Source organism: Astatotilapia calliptera, chromosome 2 (genome assembly GCF_900246225.1).
Source record: "Astatotilapia calliptera chromosome 2, fAstCal1.2, whole genome shotgun sequence".
NCBI classification, from domain to species: Eukaryota; Metazoa; Chordata; class Actinopteri; order Cichliformes; family Cichlidae; genus Astatotilapia; species Astatotilapia calliptera.
Window position 1 is genome coordinate 25,172,947 of NC_039303.1, and position 24,909 is coordinate 25,197,855.

At 39.8% G+C, this 24,909-nt stretch overlaps 1 protein-coding gene across 1 annotated transcript in view; it reads left to right on the forward strand.

Annotated features, from left to right (window-relative positions):
• Positions 1–476: 476 nt before the first annotated feature.
• Positions 477–24,909, forward strand: part of ankhd1 (ankyrin repeat and KH domain containing 1) — a 33,926-nt gene continuing 9,493 nt past the window's right edge. Inside the window, 18 exon segments of the mRNA XM_026189976.1 lie at positions 477–979; positions 3,893–4,046; positions 18,849–19,005; positions 19,167–19,314; positions 19,441–19,588; positions 19,672–19,905; positions 20,324–20,418; positions 21,040–21,195; positions 21,514–21,595; positions 21,742–21,933; positions 22,033–22,142; positions 22,432–22,519; positions 22,906–23,033; positions 23,147–23,290; positions 23,426–23,528; positions 23,664–23,926; positions 24,080–24,361; positions 24,464–24,878. Of these exon segments, the coding sequence (XP_026045761.1) occupies positions 701–979; positions 3,893–4,046; positions 18,849–19,005; positions 19,167–19,314; positions 19,441–19,588; positions 19,672–19,905; positions 20,324–20,418; positions 21,040–21,195; positions 21,514–21,595; positions 21,742–21,933; positions 22,033–22,142; positions 22,432–22,519; positions 22,906–23,033; positions 23,147–23,290; positions 23,426–23,528; positions 23,664–23,926; positions 24,080–24,361; positions 24,464–24,878 (3,178 nt within the window). The 5' untranslated portion in view covers positions 477–700.

Genomic DNA, 24,909 nt, shown 5'->3' on the forward strand with positions numbered 1-24,909 from the left:
ACATTGTTAACTTATCTGTGAATGAAAAGTTTGTTCATCATACAGCATTGTTTGTTAATTTTTGTTGTTTTTGTGTGCGTATTTTTGCTAAAAAAATATTTTTTTGTTTCTTTAAATTATTATGTATGATTACCAATAAATTATTTAACTGCATTATATTTAATTGGAAGCACTCAATAATGACTTGATACCCGTTATTTCACATTTAAAAAATCACACTAAATGATTCATTATAATTTACAAAGAGTGTCAGTACACTTTCGAAGTAGTCCTTATGTGCAAACGGTATCCCAACATGAGTTTACATCAACTAGTAAAACTAGCAACTAGTTAAGTTGGCCTACCATGTCATGTCTTGACGTTCGTTCTACTGCCTCGTGATATTGGTAAACCTAACATGACGTCGCGGGCTCATTTTGACAAGCATCAGCTTTAACCAATAGAAGAGACATGTCTCTCCTGATGAACCAATACGGTCGAGAGGATTTTCCACAAGGGCGGCGTTTCTCAGAAACTGTGCGTATCGGGTTAGGTTGTTAGAAAGTTAATGGCTGGGGGAAAGAGATCCTCCTCAACCCTCGCTTCGGGAGAGTTTCTGGATTCCCTGAAGTAAAATCACGCGAATATTCCACAAGAACGCGCCTGGACAGACATTTAAGTCAACAACTAGCACGTTAACGCACGTATCGTGAACACAAGTATGCAGGATGCAGTAGCCGGGACGGCAATGCTGACGGACGGCTTCGAGGACGAGATTGACTCGGTGACTCCTCGCTCCCCAGTGGCAGGGATGGGGGTAGGAGCGACACCAGGAGGAGTCGGACTAGGGGGCATTGGGATTGGTGTAGGTGGAAAGAAAGTACGTTTGTACGGCGAGCCAGGCGGGCCTGCTGCCGAAAGACTGGATTTCAAACTAGCGGCCGCAGCCGTCCTCTCTTCGGGTCCAGGATCCGGCAGCGACGAAGACGAGGTTTCAGAGGTAGCTACGCTAAGCTAGTTAGCTAAGCCTAACCATAGAGCTAGGCAACATTCCTCTCCTAGCGCGAGCTGGCTCCTAGCTAGCACATTAGCTCGCAGTTGGCAGCCACCCCCTCCCAGGCCGCTAAAATTACGTAAAATTAACCAACCCGTCAACAAAATAACACCCCTCGTCAGTTGAGACGCTTATGGACAGTTTACTGTCGATCATGTTTGGTGAGACAGGAGCAGTTGTTCACGCCAACCGGCTGAAATGTTTTATTTATGCAGCGCAGGCTGTGGCCACGGCCTAGTTCGGGTGTAAGCGACGACGGCCTCGTTTGGAGCTGTCGTCTCGCAACACCATCACAAGTTTGCAAGCTATCCAGCAGCTTTCCAGCCACGGCAAATGGATGATGCCCACAAACCCACGGACGTACACGGCCAGCTAAATATCTACCATTTCATAGTTGTGGTGCAATTACGTCACTTTTCCCACCACACCATGTAAATCAACACCGATTGTCCCTTAGGCTAACTTTTCGATAGGTTTAGATTCGGATTTTTAAAAATATAATTATTTTGCTGCTCGTATTTCCACAGTCGGTGTCGACTAATTAGCTAACTGGTCTTCCAGCCGTTCACCTAGGTCGTTCAGATGGCCACGGTGACTGTCAGCTTTATTTGCGTTGTCACATTTTGAGGGCGATTTGAGTTCACGTTGAGAGGTGTCCAACTTTCAATGTCACACACGGCGGACAGGTGTGACTGCATCCCGTCAGCTAAACGCACTTTAGACATGTTTTGTCATCTGGGATGACATAGTTTAAATTGTGTGTAAAACCCTCAGTCACCCTGTCATATATGCATTTCAAATGCACGTGTGGCAGAGCCACATCTTAGGGGATTTTTGTCAAAATCTTCAGAGCTATAGTCACTCATCAAATGCCTCGCTATTTTATTATTTTTTTACAGCGTCCGTTTGAACGTTATGAGACTTTGCAGCTTTACTGTTCCCATATAATTGAGTTTACCATATCGTATGACAGCAGCAGACACTGAAATGGAAGTTGTTAGACTGCTTGTTTTGCACAAACTTGTCAGATGTCCATGTGACTTTTTTCATGGCAACTTGAGGGTTAGTGTACGGTAGTTTGTACTATTTAAAAAAACGCTTCCATTGAAAAGTTCTTGGTGTTCAATGAACCTGCACCAAGGAGCACTGGACCTGTGGAGCTGTCTTGTTTATGGATGGCTAGTATGTGACCAGTGGATTCTCTGTCTAAGACACACTGCTACACCTTTGATAGACAAGTGAGGGTGTTAGCTCATCCAGCTGTCAATATATCCTGCTGTTTTTGCCTGAACATTAGCTCAGCTGTGTAGCAGCGGCAGAAAAAAATATTTAATTTGTCACTTGCCTCAAATTGCAAAGGCATGTCATTGCAATCATGTTTTCTTGCTCACCCAGTCTACTTTATAAGGCTGAAAGGGAGCATTTGTTGTGGTGTTTCACTCCTGTGGAGAACACGCTGCACTGGGTAGTAGCAAAAATCTGAGCCCCAGGATTAAGTAGATGCCATTCTAGGCCTTTCCAGCTCTGTGGATACCAACACTGGGAACTGTAGTTCATTAATACTGAAGAGTGATACCCATTGTTGATGATAAAGGCCTCTGTAGAACTACATCCCCCATGGACTGTTGTGCACTGCACTCCTTTCATATAGCTGAATTCCTCCACATTGCTGAATGCTGACTCCCTCACAACAGTTTCTCTCTGGACCAGACCCCGAAAGTCTGCTGCAGCTTGTGTGTGTGGACATAGAGATATTGGTTCTTTCTCAGGTTTTGCTGGGGGTTGTTTGAAAATGACCAGTAATTTATTCAAGATCATATTTAGAATCATACCTTTCCTGGTAGTCTCTCTGTCTGAGGTAATGTTTGTGGTATTTATATTGGTCAGTAGGTAATCTGTATACCAGACCTACTGTACCATAAATACTTGATCAAATGCAATGAATCCCCTTGCATGAAGCCCTGCACAGATTATTTATATATCCCATGTTGGTGTTCAGACAGTTTTGTTTACTTCACCTGCTTTTTAACAAAATCATTTCCACAGCTATCTGGATACAGTTAAGATGTTACTTTGAAGATGCAAACAGAATTAAACATCCAGCTGTCAAAGTCTGACTTAAAAAAAGACGCTTTATTATTTTTTTCTTAGTTATTTGTATAGGTTATTTGTTTATATCTGTGATTTGTCATACTCATTAATGGTTATGGATAGAGGAGTATACATTTTCAAATGTGAGCAGATGAAAAACAATCTTTTTTTCATTTTGACCTTTAATTTCTGTTTTTCAGTAATATATGTGACTGTAGATCCAATTTAGCCTTGTGCTGTAGTCACATTTACAAAAATATTTCATTGATCCCCTTCTTTTTTAAAACAAAAACTTTTTTTATTTTGTGAAAGAAACTCTGTAGTACAGACTATGATATCTGAGAGCCAAAGCTCAGGTATGAGGTTGTAGAGCTCTGCTTGGGCAGCTGACTCTCAGCTGAATCCGTGTGTGTGTTTAGGGGCTGTAATTCCCGGCCGTAGCACTTCCTGTGCTTTGACTCTTATCCTTGTGCTCCTTTTTGCTTTCCCTCTGTTGAGAGAAACCATAAATAAACAAGAGCCACATGCCTGGTCTTTTTATAGGTGGTGCATTTGTATGCGTACGGCCGCTTTTTATACAGAGTAATGTAAATAATGTTTTCAGTAGTGTAATTTCTTATTTTCCTTTTGCCTTTTTGTATTTTTATAAATACTAACCTGATATAGATTTGATACTCTTTAATTAATGGCCTGCAATCCAAATGGTATCATAAACTAGCTCTCAGTGGGGAAAAGATTTTGTTGCTGACCCTTACCTGTCTCTCCCAGGTGGAGTCATTCATTCTGGACCAGGAGGACCTGGATAACCCCATTATGAAGACAGCGTCAGAGTTACTTTTGTCCAGCGCTACAGATGGAGTAGATTTGAGAACAGTTGATCCAGAGACACAGGCCAGACTTGAAGCTTTACTGGAAGCTGCAGGTATGACTGCATTGTCTGAACTCAGCTCGCCATAATTCTTGACAAATATTAATATGTAATCAATCAGTATGTCATTAACCACACCCATTTTTATACAACCTGTTTTAATTTGTGCTTCAACATACAGAACCAGCAAACCACACCTTTCTACCTCAGTCTTTTTCCATAATCCATTCCCAGGCATTTAAAAGTGGAGGCCTTATGTTTTTTAAATGTTTGTTTGTTTGTTTGTTTTTTTTTAAGGCCTGAAATTGTAATAAGGAGAAACTGTCGGTTCTGTAAGTGTCATATCAGCAGATAGTTTGAAAGTGATTTGGATAAATTAGTTCAATTAGAACTTGTAATCTCAGAGAAAGAAGGTCTGTGTAGATTAATCCATTAGGGCTGGGTGTCCTGGCTTCGTTTGGGCACGTGAACATTACCATGCAGATTAACACTGGAACACGCTTGAGCCTCCACAGCATGCACAGAGCTTGTGTTGAACAGCTAATGGCTAATCTCATTCTATTCCCCTTTCTCTCTGGCCGGTCTAAACAGTACAGCTAGTAACTCGCGTTACTGGTTTACTTGAGATCTCTACAACCATGTACAATAATGAAAAATAAGTTGTTTATTTATGTTTTCATTGATTTGTTAGCTTATTTGTTTTGTTTTTATATAGATTAGCTGAGAGGAGTAGCGTTTATGTGAAATGATTGTGGCATAAAGATCTGTACAGCCTCCTTTCATTCCCTGCATGAGCAAACTAGCCAAATACCAAACCTGTCAAGACCATCCACAAAGATGCCAAGTGTCTGGTGAGATTGGTGGAATATTGACTTAGGCTGTTGTTTATTGCAAAATATATCTAAATATGTTGGTATGGATTTATTATTTGGGCTTATTTGGAGTTTTTCCTATTTGTTTTACATGTTGTCCACACATAGGAAGGTATATGTAGCATTTTCAATGCATTTTGCTATGTCACTCACACGGAAACTCGGCTCACTAGAAGTGGAATTTTTGGAAAGCTCTTCCAAGTGTAAACAAGATAGGATACCGCAAACACAACGGTGTTCACTGACAGCTGCTAAGTTTTGAATTGAAAATACATTTGTTTGGATATAGTCTGAAATGCCCTAAATGGGGAGAAAAGAGCAGCAGTTTGCACAGTGTTTGATAAAGATATATGCACTTTGAAACTAAGTCTGATATATGGGAATTAATATTCTTATTTTCCAGTCCATTGCTGTGGATTGTGATAACAAATTAATTATTTAATAGATATGACCTTATCTTCCTTAGCTTGTTTTTTTTTTGTTTGTTTGTTTGTTTTTTGTAATGTGCCCAAACAGTCTGGTATAACTTTTTCAACAAATCTGGTACCAAAGATTTCAGGTATATAAATTATACCATGTAGAGCAAAACCTAAAAAAATAGCCCTGGTGTTGTGCCTAAAACTACTGCTGCCGTTGTCAAGGTTTTATTACGTTCCTAACAAAGGGATTGATATAACATTTAAAAAAAAAAAAAAGAAGCCAAACTTTGTTTCACCGCTGTAGCCATCTGGATGGAGACTAAACAAAGCTGTCAGAATTGATACTTAGTTGCAAAAGCATCGATGCCTACAGTGCCATCTTTGCCACCTCTTGTTGACACCTGCACACAGGACCTCTTATCACAAGTAGCTGAAATAGTGGATGTTCCCAATTCTTTTGGAGGAATTTTGAGAGGTCAATAAAGCTCCCATTTCATTAATATTGATGTATGAAACAGTTGCCATAAATGTTAACCTGGTCAGCTCACATTTTAACATTAACTGTTAAATTGTTAGGTATTTTCTGATAGTCACCTTAGCCATCTGTTGTCATTAAGACTGGCTATGGTTAATTATAAAACAATAATGTCAATGTTGGAGCTAGGCAGCAAATGTTATCAGTTCTGCTTGCTTAAATTGAGGCGAAGAAAAGTGTTCTATTAAGTAGACAAACAGTGACAGTCTACCTTACCATCAAAAAATACGGCGGTCACCATACTGGGTTTTTTTTTTTTTTTTTTAATTTATTTTTTTTAAAAACATTTTAATTCTATTTCAGGAGGGGGGTGGGGGGTCAAGTTATGTTGCTGTATTTTTTTCCATTATGTCAAACATCTGCCTCCAGCCTCTCTCTCATTCACTGTTCACACTGCTCTGCGTTAGTCTGGATCTCCTTACATCCTCAGCTCTGCGCTCCAGAATTGAAACCCATCTAATTTAGCTGCTCTTTATTTGCTCAGATTAGTTCTCCACACTCTGCAAAAATGCTCTGCACATTCAGCAACCCAAATTCTGCACGTGTCCTTAATTAGCTCTGTCAAGGCTCAATATTCCATCCGTAACCCACGGTTTTCTAGCTGCTGAATTAATGACAGCAGATGGCCAATGTGGTTATTGGGTAATTGCTAATAGTTATGTGGCTAATATGTGCCTTGGCCAGGTTAAGATTGAAGATCACCGTTTACTGCTTACATGTTGGTGAAACAGGAGCTTTATTGACCCCTTTAAAGTCCTCCTAAAGCAGGGGTGCCCAATCCCGGTCCTCGAGAGCTACCGTCCTGCAGCTTTTAGATGCATCCTTGTTCCCACACACCTGAATCAAATGAATGGCTTGTTATCAGGTCTTTGCCAAACATGATGGCATGCTGAAGAGATCAAACCATTTGATTCAGCTGTGTTGGAGTAGGGATGCATCTAAAAGCTGCAGGATAGTAGCTCTCGAGGACCGGGATTGGGCACCCCTGTCCTAAAGCGTTGTGAAAGTTAACTTCTTCAGCTATTAGTGAGGGGAGGAGCTGTGTGTCTATCTGGCCACAGTGGCGTCGTGTGTCAGCTGGAGACAAAACACCACTGTCTGTATTGATATAGTTACAAATAAATGTTGTAATTTGATAATAGTTTTAGTATTGATTTAATATCTGAGTATCATTTTGACAACCGTAATCTTACCCCTAATTAATTTTGGCCAAATATAACTTTATTTATACATACATACATACATACATACATACATACATACATACATAATACTTAAAAAAAAAAGAAAAAAAAAAGGATTTTTTGTGGTTTGGTAAATTAGTGATTGCATATGAGAAATGGCTTCAAAAGTGTCCACAGTATAATGGTATGCAAGTTTGCCTTTTGGAGCTGTTAAAACGTTGTAGTAAATGTAAACAGTTAAAGAGTGAACTGGACATATGACTTCTGTTATCGTTCAGCAGTTAAAATATTACCCACTTTTCTAACGTTTAGCAAACTGTAAACCAAACCATAGCCTAAAAATGAGTTGAACCGAGCTGTTGATCAGGAGAATTTTACACCCCTCCTAAGTAAATTGAACTAGCTTTACTAGTTGTGACATAGTAATAATTTATGCTAAGCATACATGGTTGAGTCCTGCAGGGATGTCATATGCAAACATGAAATAAATGTTTGATCAGGTTAAATATCTTGCTGGCAAATTCGGATTATTTTAATAACTACATTAACAATTGTTTCTGTAGTTTTAATTAAATGTTCCTTGTTTTGTGTTATGTTTTATAGAGACTGTAAATGCTCAGACTTAATTACAAGAAATGCATGGTGTAAGACAAGTTGCACATGGATTATAAATGAAGGCTACTGTTACCAGTAGCCATGCTTGTATGTACTTGCGTAATATCTCCCTTTCTCTTTACTTCTTAATGTAGATGTAGTGAAAAAATAAACAACAACAACAACCAAACAATTGTAACCTGAGAAAACAGAGTCGTAGTTAGGGAAGCAGGATGTTTACAGATGGGCACTACTGCAACCTTAGAGACCCTCTTGTCTTCAGCCCAAATGATATGTCACACTTTGATTTTGCAGACTGTGGGGCAGATTCCTTGATATTCACTTCATTCATATAGTCCATCTTAAATGAATAGAAGCACAATAGTGCTTTAATTCGAATTTGCAATAAACTGAACTGAGTTCATAGTGACACGTTTTCTGAAGTTTTCCTAAACCCAAGTAATGATTTCTACAACAATGTTGTTTCATGTTTGTAATGTTCAGTAGTTGTTGTTGTTGTTGTTGTTGTTGTTGTTTTTTCCCAGTCTTGGCACAACTCAAAGAAACATTTCTGTACTACATGTCATAAAATCCCCTAAATTCATAGCAGTTGTACATTGACAAACCTAACTGATAAACTGTCAAAGTAAGATATTTCTTTAGTTTCCAGTGAATGTTGAGTCATTTCAAATACTTTATATTTTTTTTAATTTTATTTTGAATTTTTAATTACACAGAATTTTTATTCCTGCAAAGTTAAGTGTCAGTGGCATGCTATTGTTTGTTTTCTATCAAATCAGCTCACTGACCTTTTGCAAGTTGATCTTAATGCTAGATGTAAAAAAAAGAAAAGTGTTTTTGAAGCCCAACTCAACTTTCCCCAGCTTTTCTTCTTGCCTGCATAAAATTTAAAATTCACCCTTGTTTCTCACTGTTTGAGTCACATGATGTAAGAAATTGTTCAAATAATAACTACTGGGTGGCAGAATCTTTAACAGGGCAGCCAGTACAACAATTTGGTAACATAATTTGAAGAACTGCACAAGTAACATGCTAGGTAGCATCAGTTTGCTAGCAGTTTAAAGGTTTGCTCTTTTTAGAAAAGTAACGGCAGATGAAGAGGGACTGCAAGTGAAGTTTAAAAAACAAACAAACAAAAAACCCCACAACACTCAGACTTTTTCAGTAAAGAAAAATATTTTGCTATGTTTTTGATGTCACAGCAACAGGGTACTAGGTGAGGTAAAGATAACACATTACATGAACCTAACAGGTGTTGTTTTTTTTTTTGTTTTTTTGTTTTTCAAACAATCGAATAGTTTGTGCAACAAAATCTGGAAGTATAAGTTCACATGGTAATTGTTTCAAAGCTACACTTTGGTGTTGCAGTGGAAGTGAATGCTAAGGAGGCATGTGTCGGCTTTGTTTAGAAACGGAGGCAACAAAAGTGTCCGTACATATAACTGACTCTAAAGCCAGGAATAAAAGGTTTGATATTCCTGTTCTGTTTAATTCGGCTGTTATGGCATTAAAGTTTTTAATGTTATTTTGTTTATTATATATCTTATTATATATAAAAACTATTAATATCTACTTGCGCAGAAATATTTAATAACAATGATACCAGGTTACTGTGAAACTGCCAGACTCTTAAATAACCATTGTGTCTTTTAATAAAAATAAAAAATTATCATGCCACCCAATGATAATTGGGTGGCAATAAAACCTTATTAGCAAATGTTAAACTGAACATTAAGACACTAAAAGTGAGAACAGGTGAGTAGCAGGAATGTATTGTTACTGTTGGATGTAGGTCTTGACTCCAGTTTGTGGTTAATTCAAAGTCTGTTATTAATAAACAGAGGAAATCTGTATAGGTAGCTGTTGTGAAATGCCTCCAAAATCCTAAAGCTTTGTTCTTGGCTTCTTCTATGCTATGTTAGCTCTTTTGCTAGCGCCCCATACACTGCTTCTGACCCGTGACATAGTAAACAGAGCATATAGCTGAACTTAATAAATCGTCCACATTTATTTACCTGCTGACACAGATACCTGATCCAGTTGTTTGACTCAGGATGGGATCAAGATCAGTTCATCCTGTGGCGTTGTAGTTATGTCACATCCGGAGTTCTCTGGAAAGGCTATGCAAAAAATGTGGATTATGTGGAAAACCATTTGGAACATGGGACGGGCTGCAATGTGTGAAGGTTACCTTGAGTTTGTTTACAGCGATGCCCAAGTTTGAAGTGCTTAGGCTGACTTCTGTTTAAGCAGCAAGATAATGAGCTGCTTTATTTGTTGTCTCTTATTTTGTTTTGTTTTTTGTTTTTTTTAAAGATGCAAATCTATTGACTGTAATTTTACAGTGTATTAAACTGAATGAGGCGCATTGTTAGACTAAGGCCTATCTGTTACATATGACGAAATAATGATGGATACCTTTATTTTGAATTTGATGTGAATTCAGTATAGCATAAGCTGGATCCAATGAGGAAAACGGATGCTCAAGCCTTGATTGAAGTGCTCTAATAAGCATTCAGCAGTCATGCACGCTTGCATGCACTGGCTGTGCTTGGCTTTGATAACCATCAGTACTGCTGCAAAAATGTAACTTGGGCTGTCTTATATGGGTAGGAAAAATTGTTCCTGTATCCTTCAGAGAGTCAAGGTAACACACTGTATGTTGAAAACTTGAACAAAGCTTGGTGTAAAAGTAACAAACATGATGTGCAGTAGAAATTGTGGCCTCTGAATGTGTGTGGTGACAGTGATTCATGCTACCAGCTCAGCCTTTTCCTTTAAGAAGATGGCCTTGTGGCCCCTTAATGTGGAAATGTCTGTGTCAGAAGTACCTTTAACCGCATGAAGCCACAGCCTCTGTAAAGTCATCACTGTAGTTGGGTCCAGAGTTTAAATAGGAGTTGCTAGTTATGAGTCAGGCTAGATTAAACAGGGTTTACTTACATCAGTTGTGGTTTTCTTGTACTGTGCCAGGACAAGATTGTCAACCCCCCTACAGGCCTGCCCTCACACAGTGTTTAACAATCTGGGTCCCAAGTACACTTCACTTTTTCTCAGCATTTCAGTTCCCACCTCTTGCATTTCTTCTTTTATGCACACAGCCTAAAAGAAACACTGCTGCAAAGCACAAAGATGGCAACTAAGGAATGTATTTCAGGGCTAAAGTGGGGCATTTTCTTTTGGACTGCTGTTCTCTTATAGAACTTTTAGATTTAATAGAACTGATTTTACATGGAGGCAGCTGTTGTTGAGGAGGGTGTTGGTGCTCCAAGTTTGGGCTTGGTTACTACATGTATACCTTGAGTCAGCCCACTACACAGCAGGCACACTAGACAAATGAACTGGAATCAAGGGGTAAAATGTGCTCAGGCACATTATGAATTACCTTGCTGAGTGCACACTTGGTCTAAAATCAGAGGTAGGTTCTGCCTATCACAGTTAGTAGCCACAGGTCTAGAGGGTTGCGTCTATGCGTGCATGCACGCACGCTAGGGCTGGGCCATATTATACCGTTCACGGTAATACCGGTATAATGTTAGGCTACGATAGGAAAATGAAATATCGCGATAGAATATGAGTAAAACGCGCATGCGCAGTGCCTTTGTTTTCATACGCACATGGCCGATTGTTGAGTGAAACAGATGAACCAGAATTGGTTTGTAAAAATGGTGCAACTTCAGTGATGTGGAACTGGTTTGGTGTTTGTCCGTCAGATACACGACAAAGCACATTTTTTTTGCAGAACATGCAAGCGGCCGTCGGACTAAGATGCCCTTAAATCTGGGAGTAATCTGGGTCCTAAACTCCGTATACTTCAGGTCAAACGAACACTGCAGCATCACTAAGAGTTAAAAACTGTCTAAATTCTTTCATCTTTAATAAAATGATCAGCATTGCTGCTTTACCAGGTGTAACTATGAAGTTTAACTTCCAGGCATCCATGAAAACAAAATGTATTACATTTAACGGAGTTAGAAGCTAGCAGGAAGCTAGCGGAAGTTAGCTCGCTAGTTTCGCTAGTTACCTAAGCATGATATTGCATGTTCTGACTGAGAGATTTCTGAAAAAAATCAAACGTACAGCTCTGCTATCACTTCCAACATAAATGAAGACAGGAAACTAAACAGCAGTGACGTTTGTAGGGTTACTGAAGTTGGGCTAGCTGGTATATAATTATGTGCTACGTGATCGCTAGCGACACAGCTATGTTAGCATAACATAAACAGTGAAGCTGGAGGACGAACACTAACACTTTTCCACTTATAAAAGTTAACGTTAAGGTTCCTCATGGTTAGAGACAAATGCAATCGCATGGCAGGATGCTGTAAACGGACCAAACTTCAGTCAGGAGAACAACTGAGATAATCCATCCACAATACGAGGTTAGTCATTAATATACTGCAACAACATGGGAATAGAGCAGCTGCCAGAGAATTCAACATTAATGAATCAATGGTACAGAAGTGGAGGAAGCAAGAAGAATGAGTTTTAATAAAGTTTGATTTATCTGACTGCTTTGTTTCGCTTAATGTGCCTTATAATCCCGTGCACCTTATGGTCCAAAAAATACGTACTGCACACTGCAGTTTAATGTTGCAAAGCACCTCTTTTTAACTTCAGTGGATATTATACATGGTTATGCTCAGGATATGTCAGCCCATTTCTACTGGAAATGCCTTTTGGTTAAACTTTCAGCAAGGAATTTGCATTTGCACTGTTACATTTTTATAAAGCTTTAATGTACATAAAAACCAGCTTCTTGTTTAAGTGAAAATAAATGATAGGTTGTCTTTTTGCGCTAGTAATGTTGTGGAGTTGTAGTTTGTCTCGTATCAATTATATCGTCAGTTATATCGTTATCGCAAATTTTCAAATATATATCGTGATAAATATTTTTGGCCATATCGCCCTGCTCTAACGCACGCACCAGGTATTGGGATAATAGCTAATATGCTGTGGGATTAATGTGATCTTTGACTGCTAAGTGGATTTGGACACAAGTCCAAATTTTTTATTTTATTTTTTATTTTTTTGCCATTTTCCTAAAACTTTCAAAACTTCTAGATTAGCCCACAAAAGCTGATTTTATTTCTTTTGTTTATTTTCAATTTTTAACTTGAGGAGGTGATGATTTAGTAACGATGTTTAGTCATTGTAGCATCTACATAAGTGATTTAACATATCATTTAAAAACTTGATTAGGATTACAAGAAACTGTTAACCATCACAGTCTACACAGTGCTATTTCTGCCCTTTAGCCAGCATCACTAAAGGGGCAAATTTTTATTCTAGCAGACTGCCCAGATGTATACCACTTTATGCTTATCCCTGTTGCATGGGGGTGTCATTGAAAAATGATGTCATATCCTCTGGTGTCTGCCACTGTTTTTGTATCAGGTCAGCTGGTCGTGCACCCCTCAATTTTTGTAGCTTGGCATGTTGTATCTCTGTCGGTTGACAGACTCTGCCAAGATTCCCCCCCCCCCCCCCCAAAAAAAAAATGTCTTTGCTTTTGGCTTTGACCTCTTATCCTCCTACATTGGTGCTGTTCTGGTGGTGTAACAAATTTTAAAGATAACCTTTGTTATTTGATAAGAGAGAGAAAAATTCAGGTTACATATAGTAAATAAATAAGGAAATGTTAAGATTCAAAAATTGAGAAACGGTACAAGAGGTGATCGAAAAATAACCACACTGGTCCGGCCGGGTGAAGTCAAACGATGATTTTAATTCACACGTGGGAAGATCACTGGAAACAGCAATTGATCTTCGACTTACTAAGGCACAAACAATTATTTTATAACATCAGGGTTTGTTTACTGACGCCCCTTCATGCGTCACCGGTACATTTTATACATAGATCAGATCAACATCACCATGACTTTTCACCCAGAAAATCATCTTCTATTTTCATGGCTTGTACTTTCCGTTCTTTGTCTCAAAGTGAATTGTTCCTCTTTCTTGTCGAGACATAACTAATCTCTCCTCTAAATAAGTCTAACTAATATGTGTGTGTATGTGTTGACCTCACATGCTCTTGGTGTCACCTCTTCACCTCCTACTGTCTGTGTCTCGTCCTCAAATGCTCTTTCTCAATTCACCTGTTGCACTTCTGACCTTTCACTAGACCAGACGCTCACTGAGACTATGTGTATGTCTTCTACTAAATAAATCTAAAACCAAGAAATCACCTTTATGTCATTATGTCAGGTGACACCTGTTGTTCAGGAGAATACTACAGCAGCTTCCTGTGCTTTCTGGCAAGTGTAAATAAATAAAAATAAATAAAGGGAATGTAGAATGTTTCAGCAGTGTGGAGGGTACTCTGGTGCTGTGTGTCTGTGCAGAACAGTTTAGTTGTGTTTAGTTTTTCTAGTTTTCAGTTGTGGCACAGAGGGTTACTGGGAGAGGGTTTGGGGCAATGTTGTCAGTTAATATTGGCAACTTAAGCATTCGAAACTGTTCAATAAGCCACAATTTTTCAGACAGTTTTGAGATTTGCAGACAGTTGAGACAACAAAAACTGGCAATATTGGAATGGTGCGTTTTTGCTTGGCTGTGTTGGCAGCCAGGATTCTCAGTCTCTTTTCACATGCAGTATACATGTATAGAATATATCAACATCTGTGACTGTCCCATTCCTACAAAATGACGGATGATGATTGTTAAAAAGACCAGGTTGTTATGGAACTCTGGATCTACATAGATTAAAGCAGAAATTATACTTTTATTTTGATACTCTGGGGTCCACCCAGGTCCCAGTGTCATAAACTTTGGCATGAGTAAGTTGCATGAGGGTCTATCTAAACGTCTATGTGCCTACCTGAGGTTTTTGTGATTACGGCAACTTGTTGAATTTACATTACAATGTAACGACTGCGCATGCGCCCCAGGCGGCAGACTTTGAAGAAGTATAACAGGAATGTTGGCTCTCCAGTTGTCTTTGTCTGCAAAACTGCATAATCCTCAAAAATCTTCTCCACCCCACACTGTGCCATCAAACACAGACCATGAATATTGGAACTACATGTATTGTGAATTATGCAAGTCCTAAGTAGGGCTGTGCGATATGACCAAAATCTCATATCCCGATATAAAACCTCTATCGTCCGATAACGATATAAATCACAAATATTATATTTTCTGTAAATTCTGTGAATCTCTGGTAGGTGAAGTGTTTCCAGCTGGGCGTCATGTACCTGGAGTTGAGTGTTTTAACCGATGCATGAAACTACACATTTTTAGACATAGGTTGTAACGGCCCCCGTTTTCTTTGTATTTATTACACGGCGTGCTGCAGGGAAAAGCCTGTTCTAACGTTTGAGTCTAAGGTTTGTTTTGGCTTTTCATCCGTCAATACTTTTTCACGTGATTCCATTTATTTTGAAAAGTGTCAACAGGATCTTGAGCTTTATTGTGAAAGGTTTATGGGGAAAATAAACAAGCGGACATGCGATGGTTTTACCGTCGTTGTTACTAATGACGACCCATAAAAACAGGCCCTTGTCCGTCCTTAGTGTGGTTATATTAAATACAAGAGAAAGAGAGAACTTAATATAGCCACTACAGTGACCATCAAAACGATGAAAATATATTGCCGTAAACAGTTTATTTTGCGACACCACGAAACAAACCATAGCGTAAAATGAAACGATAGACGTTTTTATATCGTCATCCGATATATATTGTTATATCGAACAGCCCTAGTCCTAAGTGTCAGTATTTTTTTATCAAAAATTGACTTGCACATCTACTATTTCATGAGTGGTGGCAGTGGTTGAGCTTAGCAAATGAAAGTGAAGTGACCACGTAGGAATGCACCAATTTTTATTTATTTATTTTTATTTATTTTTTTTAAATCCATTGTAGAGGGGGAAAAGTCAGTTGGTGAATGGTGAAAGTTGTCTAGTGGACAAAAGGTTACAATAAATATTATACATGATACACATATCACATAAGAATCATTTAAAACTGTTTATCAAATTCTTTTATAATAAAGTTAGATTTTAAATTAAATTATTCCTTAGAACTAAATGTGTGTAGACCTTTTTTTTCCAGAGCGCTCCTGTTGGAAAGTCTCAGGATTGCAGCAGCACTTTTGGGATCACCAGTTTATCAAAACATAATTGTTTCTAGCAATTATCCCGTTGTGTACTTTTTAAGAGTTGAAACCCTTTCATTTTCTGTCTGGGGTTTCCTTGTTGCTCTGTGTGGGGAAAATTATATAAAATAGGGCTTGCTTTCATGATGCTGTTGCAAATACAAAGCCTAGTTTATTACAGTTACATCCTCAGATTCAGTTCCTGCCCCTTTGTCATGTCTTGGCAGTTACTTGATCCTTTTTTTCCCCCTCCTACACGAGAGCCACCATGATTTTGCACTCAAGCATTATACTGAAAAACTGGTTTTAATAGATTAGTGGCTGCTCTTATTCCACATTACCCAGACACCAGAGACTTTACCGGTACTGCAAATGAAAGTTCATGAAATAACGAATGACATGCAATTAAATGTTCATTTGAAGTAAGTTGACTTAAAGTTTACGTACCTAAACACACAAAGAAATAAGTGGTCTAAACTAGAGTGTCTGCTTAGTTTAACAACATTAAGATGAGCTCATGCTCATCCCATTCTGAGATTTTTAAGATCTCTGGCTCTCACTAGCTAGTTTAATTCTACATTAAGACCTCTTAAATGAGGGGAAGGGCGGGTTGCTCACATGTAATTAATGGCCACAAAATATTACACTAAGTTATTAGCCAGCGCTTACCAGCAGTATTATTGGTTGGTTTTTACCTAGAAGGCAACTCATTTTCTCTGAAATGGTACTAATGGTTTCGTCTGACGTATTGTTAGGATAGCTTACATTTTGATCTAGTTGTTCATTTCATTGCACGTAAATGCTTCAAGAATGATTCCTGTTAGACTGGTGTCGGTGCCAGTTATGTTTTCAGTAGGCATTTGGTGTATATACACTTGTCCTGATAAATTTTATTTTAGTTTAACACGATAAAAGATAGATGGTGTTGTACGTGTAAACATGGCAGCGTTGTAGGTGGAGCTGAGCAGGAACAAGTGCTTATGTGTAAACACAGTGAAGGTCTTTTAAATTGATGTTGTGACTGAAATTCTTGACTCATTCACTACTTCCTGCTCTGTTTAGTAGTTATATGTAGAGGATTATACACAGGAGAGGGGATTTGGTGACGGCTGATATCTAACCTATTTATTCCTGTTTAGTGAATGAAGTGCTTGTGTTCTCTGAGGAAAAACACGATAAAGTAAAACATTAATGATCAACTTCCTTGACCTCTTTGCTTGTGCATATGAGACTGTTGTGAAATCTTTGTCTGAGAGCGGTGCTAAGTTTAGCCCGAGTCAGTGGTGAGAAAACACAACCTTAAGGACTGAAGCTGTCTTGTGCCTGGTTAATGGATGGGTTGAAGTTGAGGCCGAAAGGTTTAAAGCCAACTTTATTTATTTTTTTCCCTTTTTTTTTTTTTTTTTTTTTTTCTTTCCCTTCATTTTTACACACGTCTGTAAAATGCACACTGTTACTCCTCTCACAAGTGGTTTGCTGGTTTGGAAATGTTCATTGTTTTCCTTTGAGAGATCTTCCTCTGTAGGTCATTAGCAAAAGCAGTTGTTTTCATTTTGCTGCTGCTTGCCTTTCACTCTGGTCATTGACTTTTCTTCTTTTTCATGACAAAATAGACACAGACTTTTTTTTTTTCCTGTCATATTGCATTGTTTTCTTCAGTTCTTCTCTTGCTTGCTGGCCACTGTTCCTAACACATCATTTTCTCTCATGGTCACTGCTTTTTACCCATCTATAATTCACACAGGATGAGACAGTTTTCTCTTCGAACATTAACAGCTTGAATCTACATTGGTTTGTATACACTACTGATCAAAAGTTTGGAACGAATCTGAACGTGCTAAAATATTTAAATAAGCATGAAAAGAAGAGAAAGGATCTTATTTTCATGTTCATTATTTAACCTTGAAGTATTGAAGCACATCAATTCTGAGATCGGTCCATCTGTCAGTCAAGGCAGAGGAAATGTGTCTAGGAAAGTGTGAGATTTGAACAAGAAAAGTTTTATTTCCAAACTACTTGTTTTAATAAAACACCAGTTTGCTGGTATTGTTATAATGAAATCACCACCAAAGTAATGCTAATTGTCAGTCCTATTGTAGGACGCTAGACTGTAACATACAGGAAGTGCACATTAATATTAAACTAATTTAACTTGAAGTCATTTTCAAGAAGCTTGTCTTTACGGCAAAATTATATTCGGTAAATATCAGAATTTCTCAGCAGTGTTACATTGCAGTTCATTTAATGACTTAAGGAAAACTGCAAAATTTTGACTCCAAACCTTTGAGCCTTGGTGTATACAACAGCTTCATTTCACTGGTATTATTGTTCTGAACTACTGAAGTACTGTGCAAACGTCTCAAGTCATTTCTTTTTATTTTGTTTCCAATGAGCCAAAGTGTCGTGTCATTTTTTTAAAAATTTTTTTAAATATATTTTATTTTTAAATAATCTTGAGCAATAGGTCTCCAGGCTTTCTAAATGGCTCCGTTTGACATTGGCCAGTACTTGTACCTGATTGTTTTACAGAGGATTTGTTTTCCTCCAAAGAAGAGATTTGAATGTCCTTCAAGAACTATTAATGAAGACTACTTATGGAAAGCCTGACTAAGGGTTCCGGCTGTGTTGGGGGAAAAAATGGCAAATACTGACTTAAAAACTCGTTAGATTTGTACAAAACTATTTGTTATGTTTGTACATCTCAATAAATCGCTGCACCTTTTTCCCCGTTTTCCTAGCCCAACATAAAGAAATGAAGACTGACTTGAGACTTTTGCACAGCACAGTAGATACTCCCAATATTCCCCTTTTATTGTGTACCTTACTATTTGATAAAGAAATTGCGACTCTTAGGTGGTTTATTGAAAAAAGATATATTAAGCCACATTAACAAATGCTTGTGTTTTCTGTGTGATTTTTTTTTTCTTTTCTTTTTTTCTTCCCTATTCATTTTTAAATTTTTATTTTATTTTTTTCTTTATTGATTTTTTTTTCCCTCTTTGTGTTTGCTGCTACTAACCCTGGATTGGATTTGCTGGACTGGACTTGCTTCTTCATCTGGTCTGGTGTGGTTGTGCTCCCCTGTGGTTTGCATTGCCCTATGCACCTCTGCCCTTTTGGTGTTCGGCAGGCATCGGTAAACTGTCCACTGCCGATGGTAAAGCTTTTGCAGACCCCGAGGTGCTACGGCGACTGACGTCATCTGTGAGTTGTGCCCTGGACGAGGCCGCAGCCGCCCTCACCCGGATGAGAGCTGAAAACACACTCAATGCCGGCCAAGCAGACAAGTATGTATCTCGCTCACACCATCAACTCACTGCTTCATAAACAATACCTATGAGCATGCGTGTGTGTCTCTTTGCTGCCTGGAAGTAATTGTGTTGTTGTGAGGGGTGCGTGTGTTCACCTGCCACAGTGGCAGTAATTGTAGCAGTCTGGTTATTTTCAGCCGTAGTTTAGCAGAGGCGTGTTCGGATGGGGATGTCAACGCCGTGCGCAAATTGCTGGATGAGGGCCGGAGCGTCAATGAGCACACGGAGGAAGGGGAGAGCTTGCTGTGTCTCGCCTGCTCGGCTGGCTATTATGAACTTGCACAGGTATGGAAGAGGTTAGATTGGTGTCCAGATTAAGTTCCTGCTAAATACTTAAGGGGCTGTATTCCTTTGACAAGCCTATGAATATATATTTACGTTTTTTTTTCTTCTTCTGTTTTCTATTCTTAGGTTTTGTTGGCTATGCATGCCAATGTGGAGGACAGGGGCATCAAGGGGGATATAACACCACTCATGGCTGCTGCCAGTGGAGGTTATGTGGACATTGTCAAACTACTACTTGTCCATGGGGCAGATGTCAATGCCCAGTCCTCTACTGGTAAGACTACTTTAACTTCTCTATTTATAAACCATTTAATGTGACTTCAAAACACACGGTATAATCTCACTTTTGTCTTTCAGGCAACACAGCTTTGACGTATGCATGTGCCGGTGGCTTCGTGGATGTGGTGAAGGTGCTGCTCAAAGAGGGTGCTAACATTGAGGACCACAACGAGAACGGACACACACCTCTCATGGAGGCGGCCAGTGCTGGCCACGTAGAAGTGGCCAGGGTACTATTGGAGTATGGCGCTGGCATCAACACACACTCCAATGAGTTCAAGGAGAGTGCTCTCACACTTGCATGCTACAAAGGTCAGTACTTAAGTATGGAACTTGTATCCCTAGGTTAGTTTTTATGTTGAGGGTTTATTTTTAGAAAGGAATAAATGCGCATTGTCCTTTTACTTTTTTTTTTAGTTGTTATGCAATTTAGCGCCCTCGTTACAAAGACTTGGGCTAATACTGTTGTAAAATAAAGCTCTTACATAAGTTCTGTTAGCTATCCTAACAGTCAGCTACTCTTTAAAATTCAGCTGGTTATTTTATTTTTCATTTTAATGAAATGTTTTTTAAAAAAAGTCTACATCTTAAGATCAGTAAAATTGGCGTACTTGCAGTCGACTCTGAACTGATCTAACTTGTTACTTTCCCCCAGTGGCAGGCTACTCCCATAACCTTGTCCAAAGGCCTGTAAAAGATTAATTACATTGATTTTGTTTGTCCTCTGCAGGTCACTTGGATATGGTGCGTTTTCTCTTGGAGGCCGGAGCAGACCAGGAACACAAAACGGATGAGATGCATACGGCACTGATGGAGGCCTGCATGGTAAGCATCTGACCTAAAACCTCACTTCACATTTCACACCTCAAACCACTTGTTATGACTTTGTATTTGTAACTATAAACAGACAGTACATACGTTGAAGTAATCGGCATGGTCAAGAATGAATTGCTTTATATATCTTAGACTCCCTTTTGTGTCTCAGTACAGCTCAAACAAAATAAACTTTAATATTAAATTTGAAAAAAAAAAACATCAGAAACATAACAGCGGGTCTTATTCAGTGTCCAAACCCAACAGAGTTCTGCTAATGGTTGGGTACTCGCATGGTTAAGTGGGAGAAAAGTGGACTGAAAGAAGATTTTAATAATTTACACCATCTCCCCTGTGCTAATTGGTTTTTATCTTGTTTGCAGATCAGTCGTGCTAAATAATTGTGGAAGGGGTGTGCAGTTTTCTGTAAACATTAATTGTGCTATTGTCGATGGAAATGTACAGCAATGTTTTTAGATGCCTCTTTCATCAGTCTGCTAAAATGTCACTACTTTCTCGTTTTAAACACTTTTTCAAATTGATGGTTTAAATTCATGTAGCTTGACTAGAAATTGATACGTGTATTTATTCAGGTGCTTATCTCTATATTCTCTGTGTGTCTCGCTGTCCCAGGATGGCCATGTGGAGGTGGCACGGCTGCTGTTGGACAGCGGCGCGCAAGTCAACATGCCAGCTGATTCCTTTGAGTCGCCCCTTACCCTGGCAGCTTGTGGAGGACATGTGGAGCTGGCAGCCTTGCTTATAGAGAGAGGAGCCAACTTGGAGGAGGTATGCAAAGATACACTAAAACAAAATGGAAAAAAATTGTATAGCTGTAGATACATTTGCTGTGAAGATATACTATAAATGCTCCAAACCAAAAAGTGTCGGTCCTTTTTAAACAAAAGTGTTTGCTTCCAAAATTGGAAAACGGCTAATTTTTCACTGTTATCTAAAATGTAAATGACAACATTGATGTAACTGGCTAAATGCAGTTGGATGACAATTTCTATCCACATAAACACAAGTCAGGTTGTGTCCGTGTAACCTGCGAGTCATTTTCACCCTTATGTTTTCTGATCTGATGATGCTTCTGTTTGTGTCCAGGTTAATGATGAGGGCTACACTCCCCTGATGGAGGCAGCCAGAGAAGGCCATGAGGAGATGGTAGCACTGCTGCTGGCTCAAGGTAGCAGCATTTGTTCTTGCATCTCTGAAACACCATAAAAAAAACAAAAACAACTAACAATTTTGACATGATCACAGTCTGTTATCATTATGTTTTCCCATTTTAGTAGCTGAATATAACAAAACTGGTCTTGCTCTGTCGTCTAGGTGCTAACATCAATGCCCAGACAGAGGAAACCCAGGAGACCGCTTTGACCCTAGCATGTTGTGGAGGCTTTTTAGAAGTGGCTGACTTCCTCATTAAGGCAGGGGCAGACATTGAGCTGGGCTGCTCTACCCCGCTAATGGAAGCTGCACAAGAAGGCCATCTGGAATTGGTGAAGTACCTACTGGCTGCAGGTGGGCAAGGAAGAAGATGCAGCAATGGTAGAAAGAAAAGACACATCAAAAATGTCTTAGACTCTTGAGCTCACACTCCTGTAACTTTTTCTCGTTCAGGAGCAAACGTTCATGCCACGACGGCAACTGGCGATACAGCACTGACGTATGCGTGTGAGAACGGACACACTGATGTGGCAGACGTGCTACTGCAGGCTGGAGCCAATTTGGTACGCCGTACTCTTAAATCCTCTTAGTCACTTATGATTTGCCCTGCTTTAAAAAAAAAAAAGTATTTACATTGGTTCAAGTGACAGCGAGGCAAGAAAAGATGTGTAAAAGTTTTTTGTGTGTAAATGTATATTGATTGAACTGAGCATCTTCTATTGTGTGAAGCAAGACCTTGACCTTGTAGAACCTGCACCTACAGCAGCAGTTTTCAAGATGAATACAGATTATAGCCATTTTGTTTAACTTCTGTGTTGAACTCAACAAATCCACTTCATCTTTTTCCTTTAGGAGCATGAGTCTGAAGGGGGACGGACGCCCTTAATGAAGGCAGCGAGGGCAGGGCATCTCTGTACAGTGCAGTTTCTTATCAGCAAAGGTGCGTAACTGAGTAGCTCTTGGATTTAAATACAGGTATTTGAGGGGGGAAAAATGCATATCTAACCTGTAGAGTCAGAGAATTGCCTCTCTTGAAAGGGGAAGTAGATCGTTTATATGGGAGGGTTTTGTTTTGTTTGTTTTTTTCTGCACATCTGTCACTTAATTTATTCACTTCAATTAATCATAGTTTATTTCATTGCATGAAGGTATGAGAAGTTTAAAATTTCACCTGAAAATTGTTTTTTCCACCATTACGCTTAAAGTGGAAGACCAGCAATTGTTATTGTGTCCAGGTTAATGATGAACCACATTATTGAATATCTGGCTGTAGATATGCATTATCATTACTCTTATAATATATACATTTGTCTTTGTCTGTGTTAGGTGCTAATGTGAACAGAGCCACTGCCAATAATGATCACACGGTGGTTTCTCTGGCCTGTGCTGGAGGACATTTGGCTGTGGTGGAGCTGCTGCTGGCGCATGGGGCGGATCCTACTCACAGACTCAAAGTAATGCACCCAGTCTGGATTAACACCAGCTGCTTTAATAACGATTATGCTCATTTGCATGTGTTTAATGATAATGCTGATAGAGAAAAACATGCCATGTTTTTTCTTTGTAGGATGGCTCAACCATGTTGATAGAAGCTGCTAAGGGTGGCCACACCAATGTGGTTTCCTACCTGTTGGATTACCCCAACAACATCCTGTCTGTCCCAGCCCCGGACCTCTCCCAACTCACTCCCCCATCGCAAGATGCCTCTCAGGTATATGCAGCAACATGATAACCCCCCCCCCCTTTTTTTTATTTTATTTTCTTTTGTAACTAACATTTTTGCAAGCATGGCTATTTTCTTTCTTTTTTCCATTGCTTTAACACAACATATCCTCTGTCATAACAGGTTCCTCGTGTCCCATTCCAAGCTCTCGCCATGGTAGTGCCCCCTCAGGAGCCAGACAGAACCCCATCAAACATCGCTACGCCCCCTCCCGTCTCTAGTAAAGGTAAACTGTCCTAGGTACCCGCTCGGTATACTTAAAAGGTTCTACTTACAAAGTGCACACTTCACTGAGCTGTAGATATATTTATTTTGCCATTTTTAAATCTCAACATCTTTGATGTGTTTTGTTCAAATTCAGGCGTGTCCAAACAGAGACAAGCAGCCCTTCAGCCCGGTGTCCCCAGCTCTGTTGGCCGGGGACCTGAAGCAGAGCCTCTGCCACCCTTCCACTTGTGCCAGCCCCTAGAGTGCATTGTGGAGGAGACGGAGGGAAAGCTGAATGAACTGGGCCAGAGAATTAGCGCTATTGAGAAAGCCCAGCTAGAGTCGCTAGAACTCATTCAGGGGGAGCCGCTCACCAAAGACAAGATTGAGGAGCTGAAGAAGAGCCGAGAGGAGCAGGTATAATCCATCATCCACTTAAGATCTGGTCTCATTTTGATCTTAAGTTAGGTAGCCTTTAACTTGTAAGCTAATTGACCCTTCAGTGCTCCCCCCCCGTATGCATAGCAACATATCACAAGTTAGTCAAACAAGGATGTGACTCTTCCTTAGGTTCAGAAGAAAAAGAAAATCTTGAAGGAGCTGCAGAAGGTGGAGCGTCAGCTGCAGCTGAAAACACAGCAACAGTTCACCAAAGAGTACATGGAGGCAAAGGGCTTAGAGCAGCAGGAGGCTGGACAGAGCCAGGGTCCGGGCCCGGGGCCTGGATGTGCATCGTCTGTTCCAGTGCCTCTTCTCACCACACCGGGTGCACAAGTACACAGTGGCTCTGACAAGGACGAGGAGACAAGCAAAGATGGGGAACAGGAAGAGCCGGAGGATGACGTCGAAGAGGTGAATTTTTTTGTATTTGTTTTCTTTGTTTGAATAATGTTTGTTCCCTAGCACTGTCCTAACAGATCCGAGAGACTTAATATGCTCTCTGTATTCTTTCAGGAAGAGGAAGATGATGATGAAGAGGGCTCAGAGGAAGAACCAGATGGAGAAGAGGATGATTACCCCAAGCTTCCTCAGGTGGACACAATCATGGGTCACAGGGATGGGTCGCAGTCACGACAGCAGCCGCCTCTTCCCCCTTCGCCACAGACCCAGCCCCAGCCGCCTCCTCCCCCTCTTCAGGCAGCCTTCGTTCCTATCCAACCTCTGCCAGACTACAACCCTGCAGACTACCCAGGAAGTACCAGTCCAGAGCTGCAGAGGGTACTAGTAGGGCAGCAGATGTTGGGGCAGCAGCAGGGTCAGCAGCTGGCTGGGTTAAGCCCAGGAATGATACCTCAACAGGCTCCAGATGGGCTCTTGGTAGCTACACCTGCACAGACGCTCACAGACACACTGGACGACATCATGGCAGGCAAGTACTCAGAAGTTTAACTGTTGGGTGT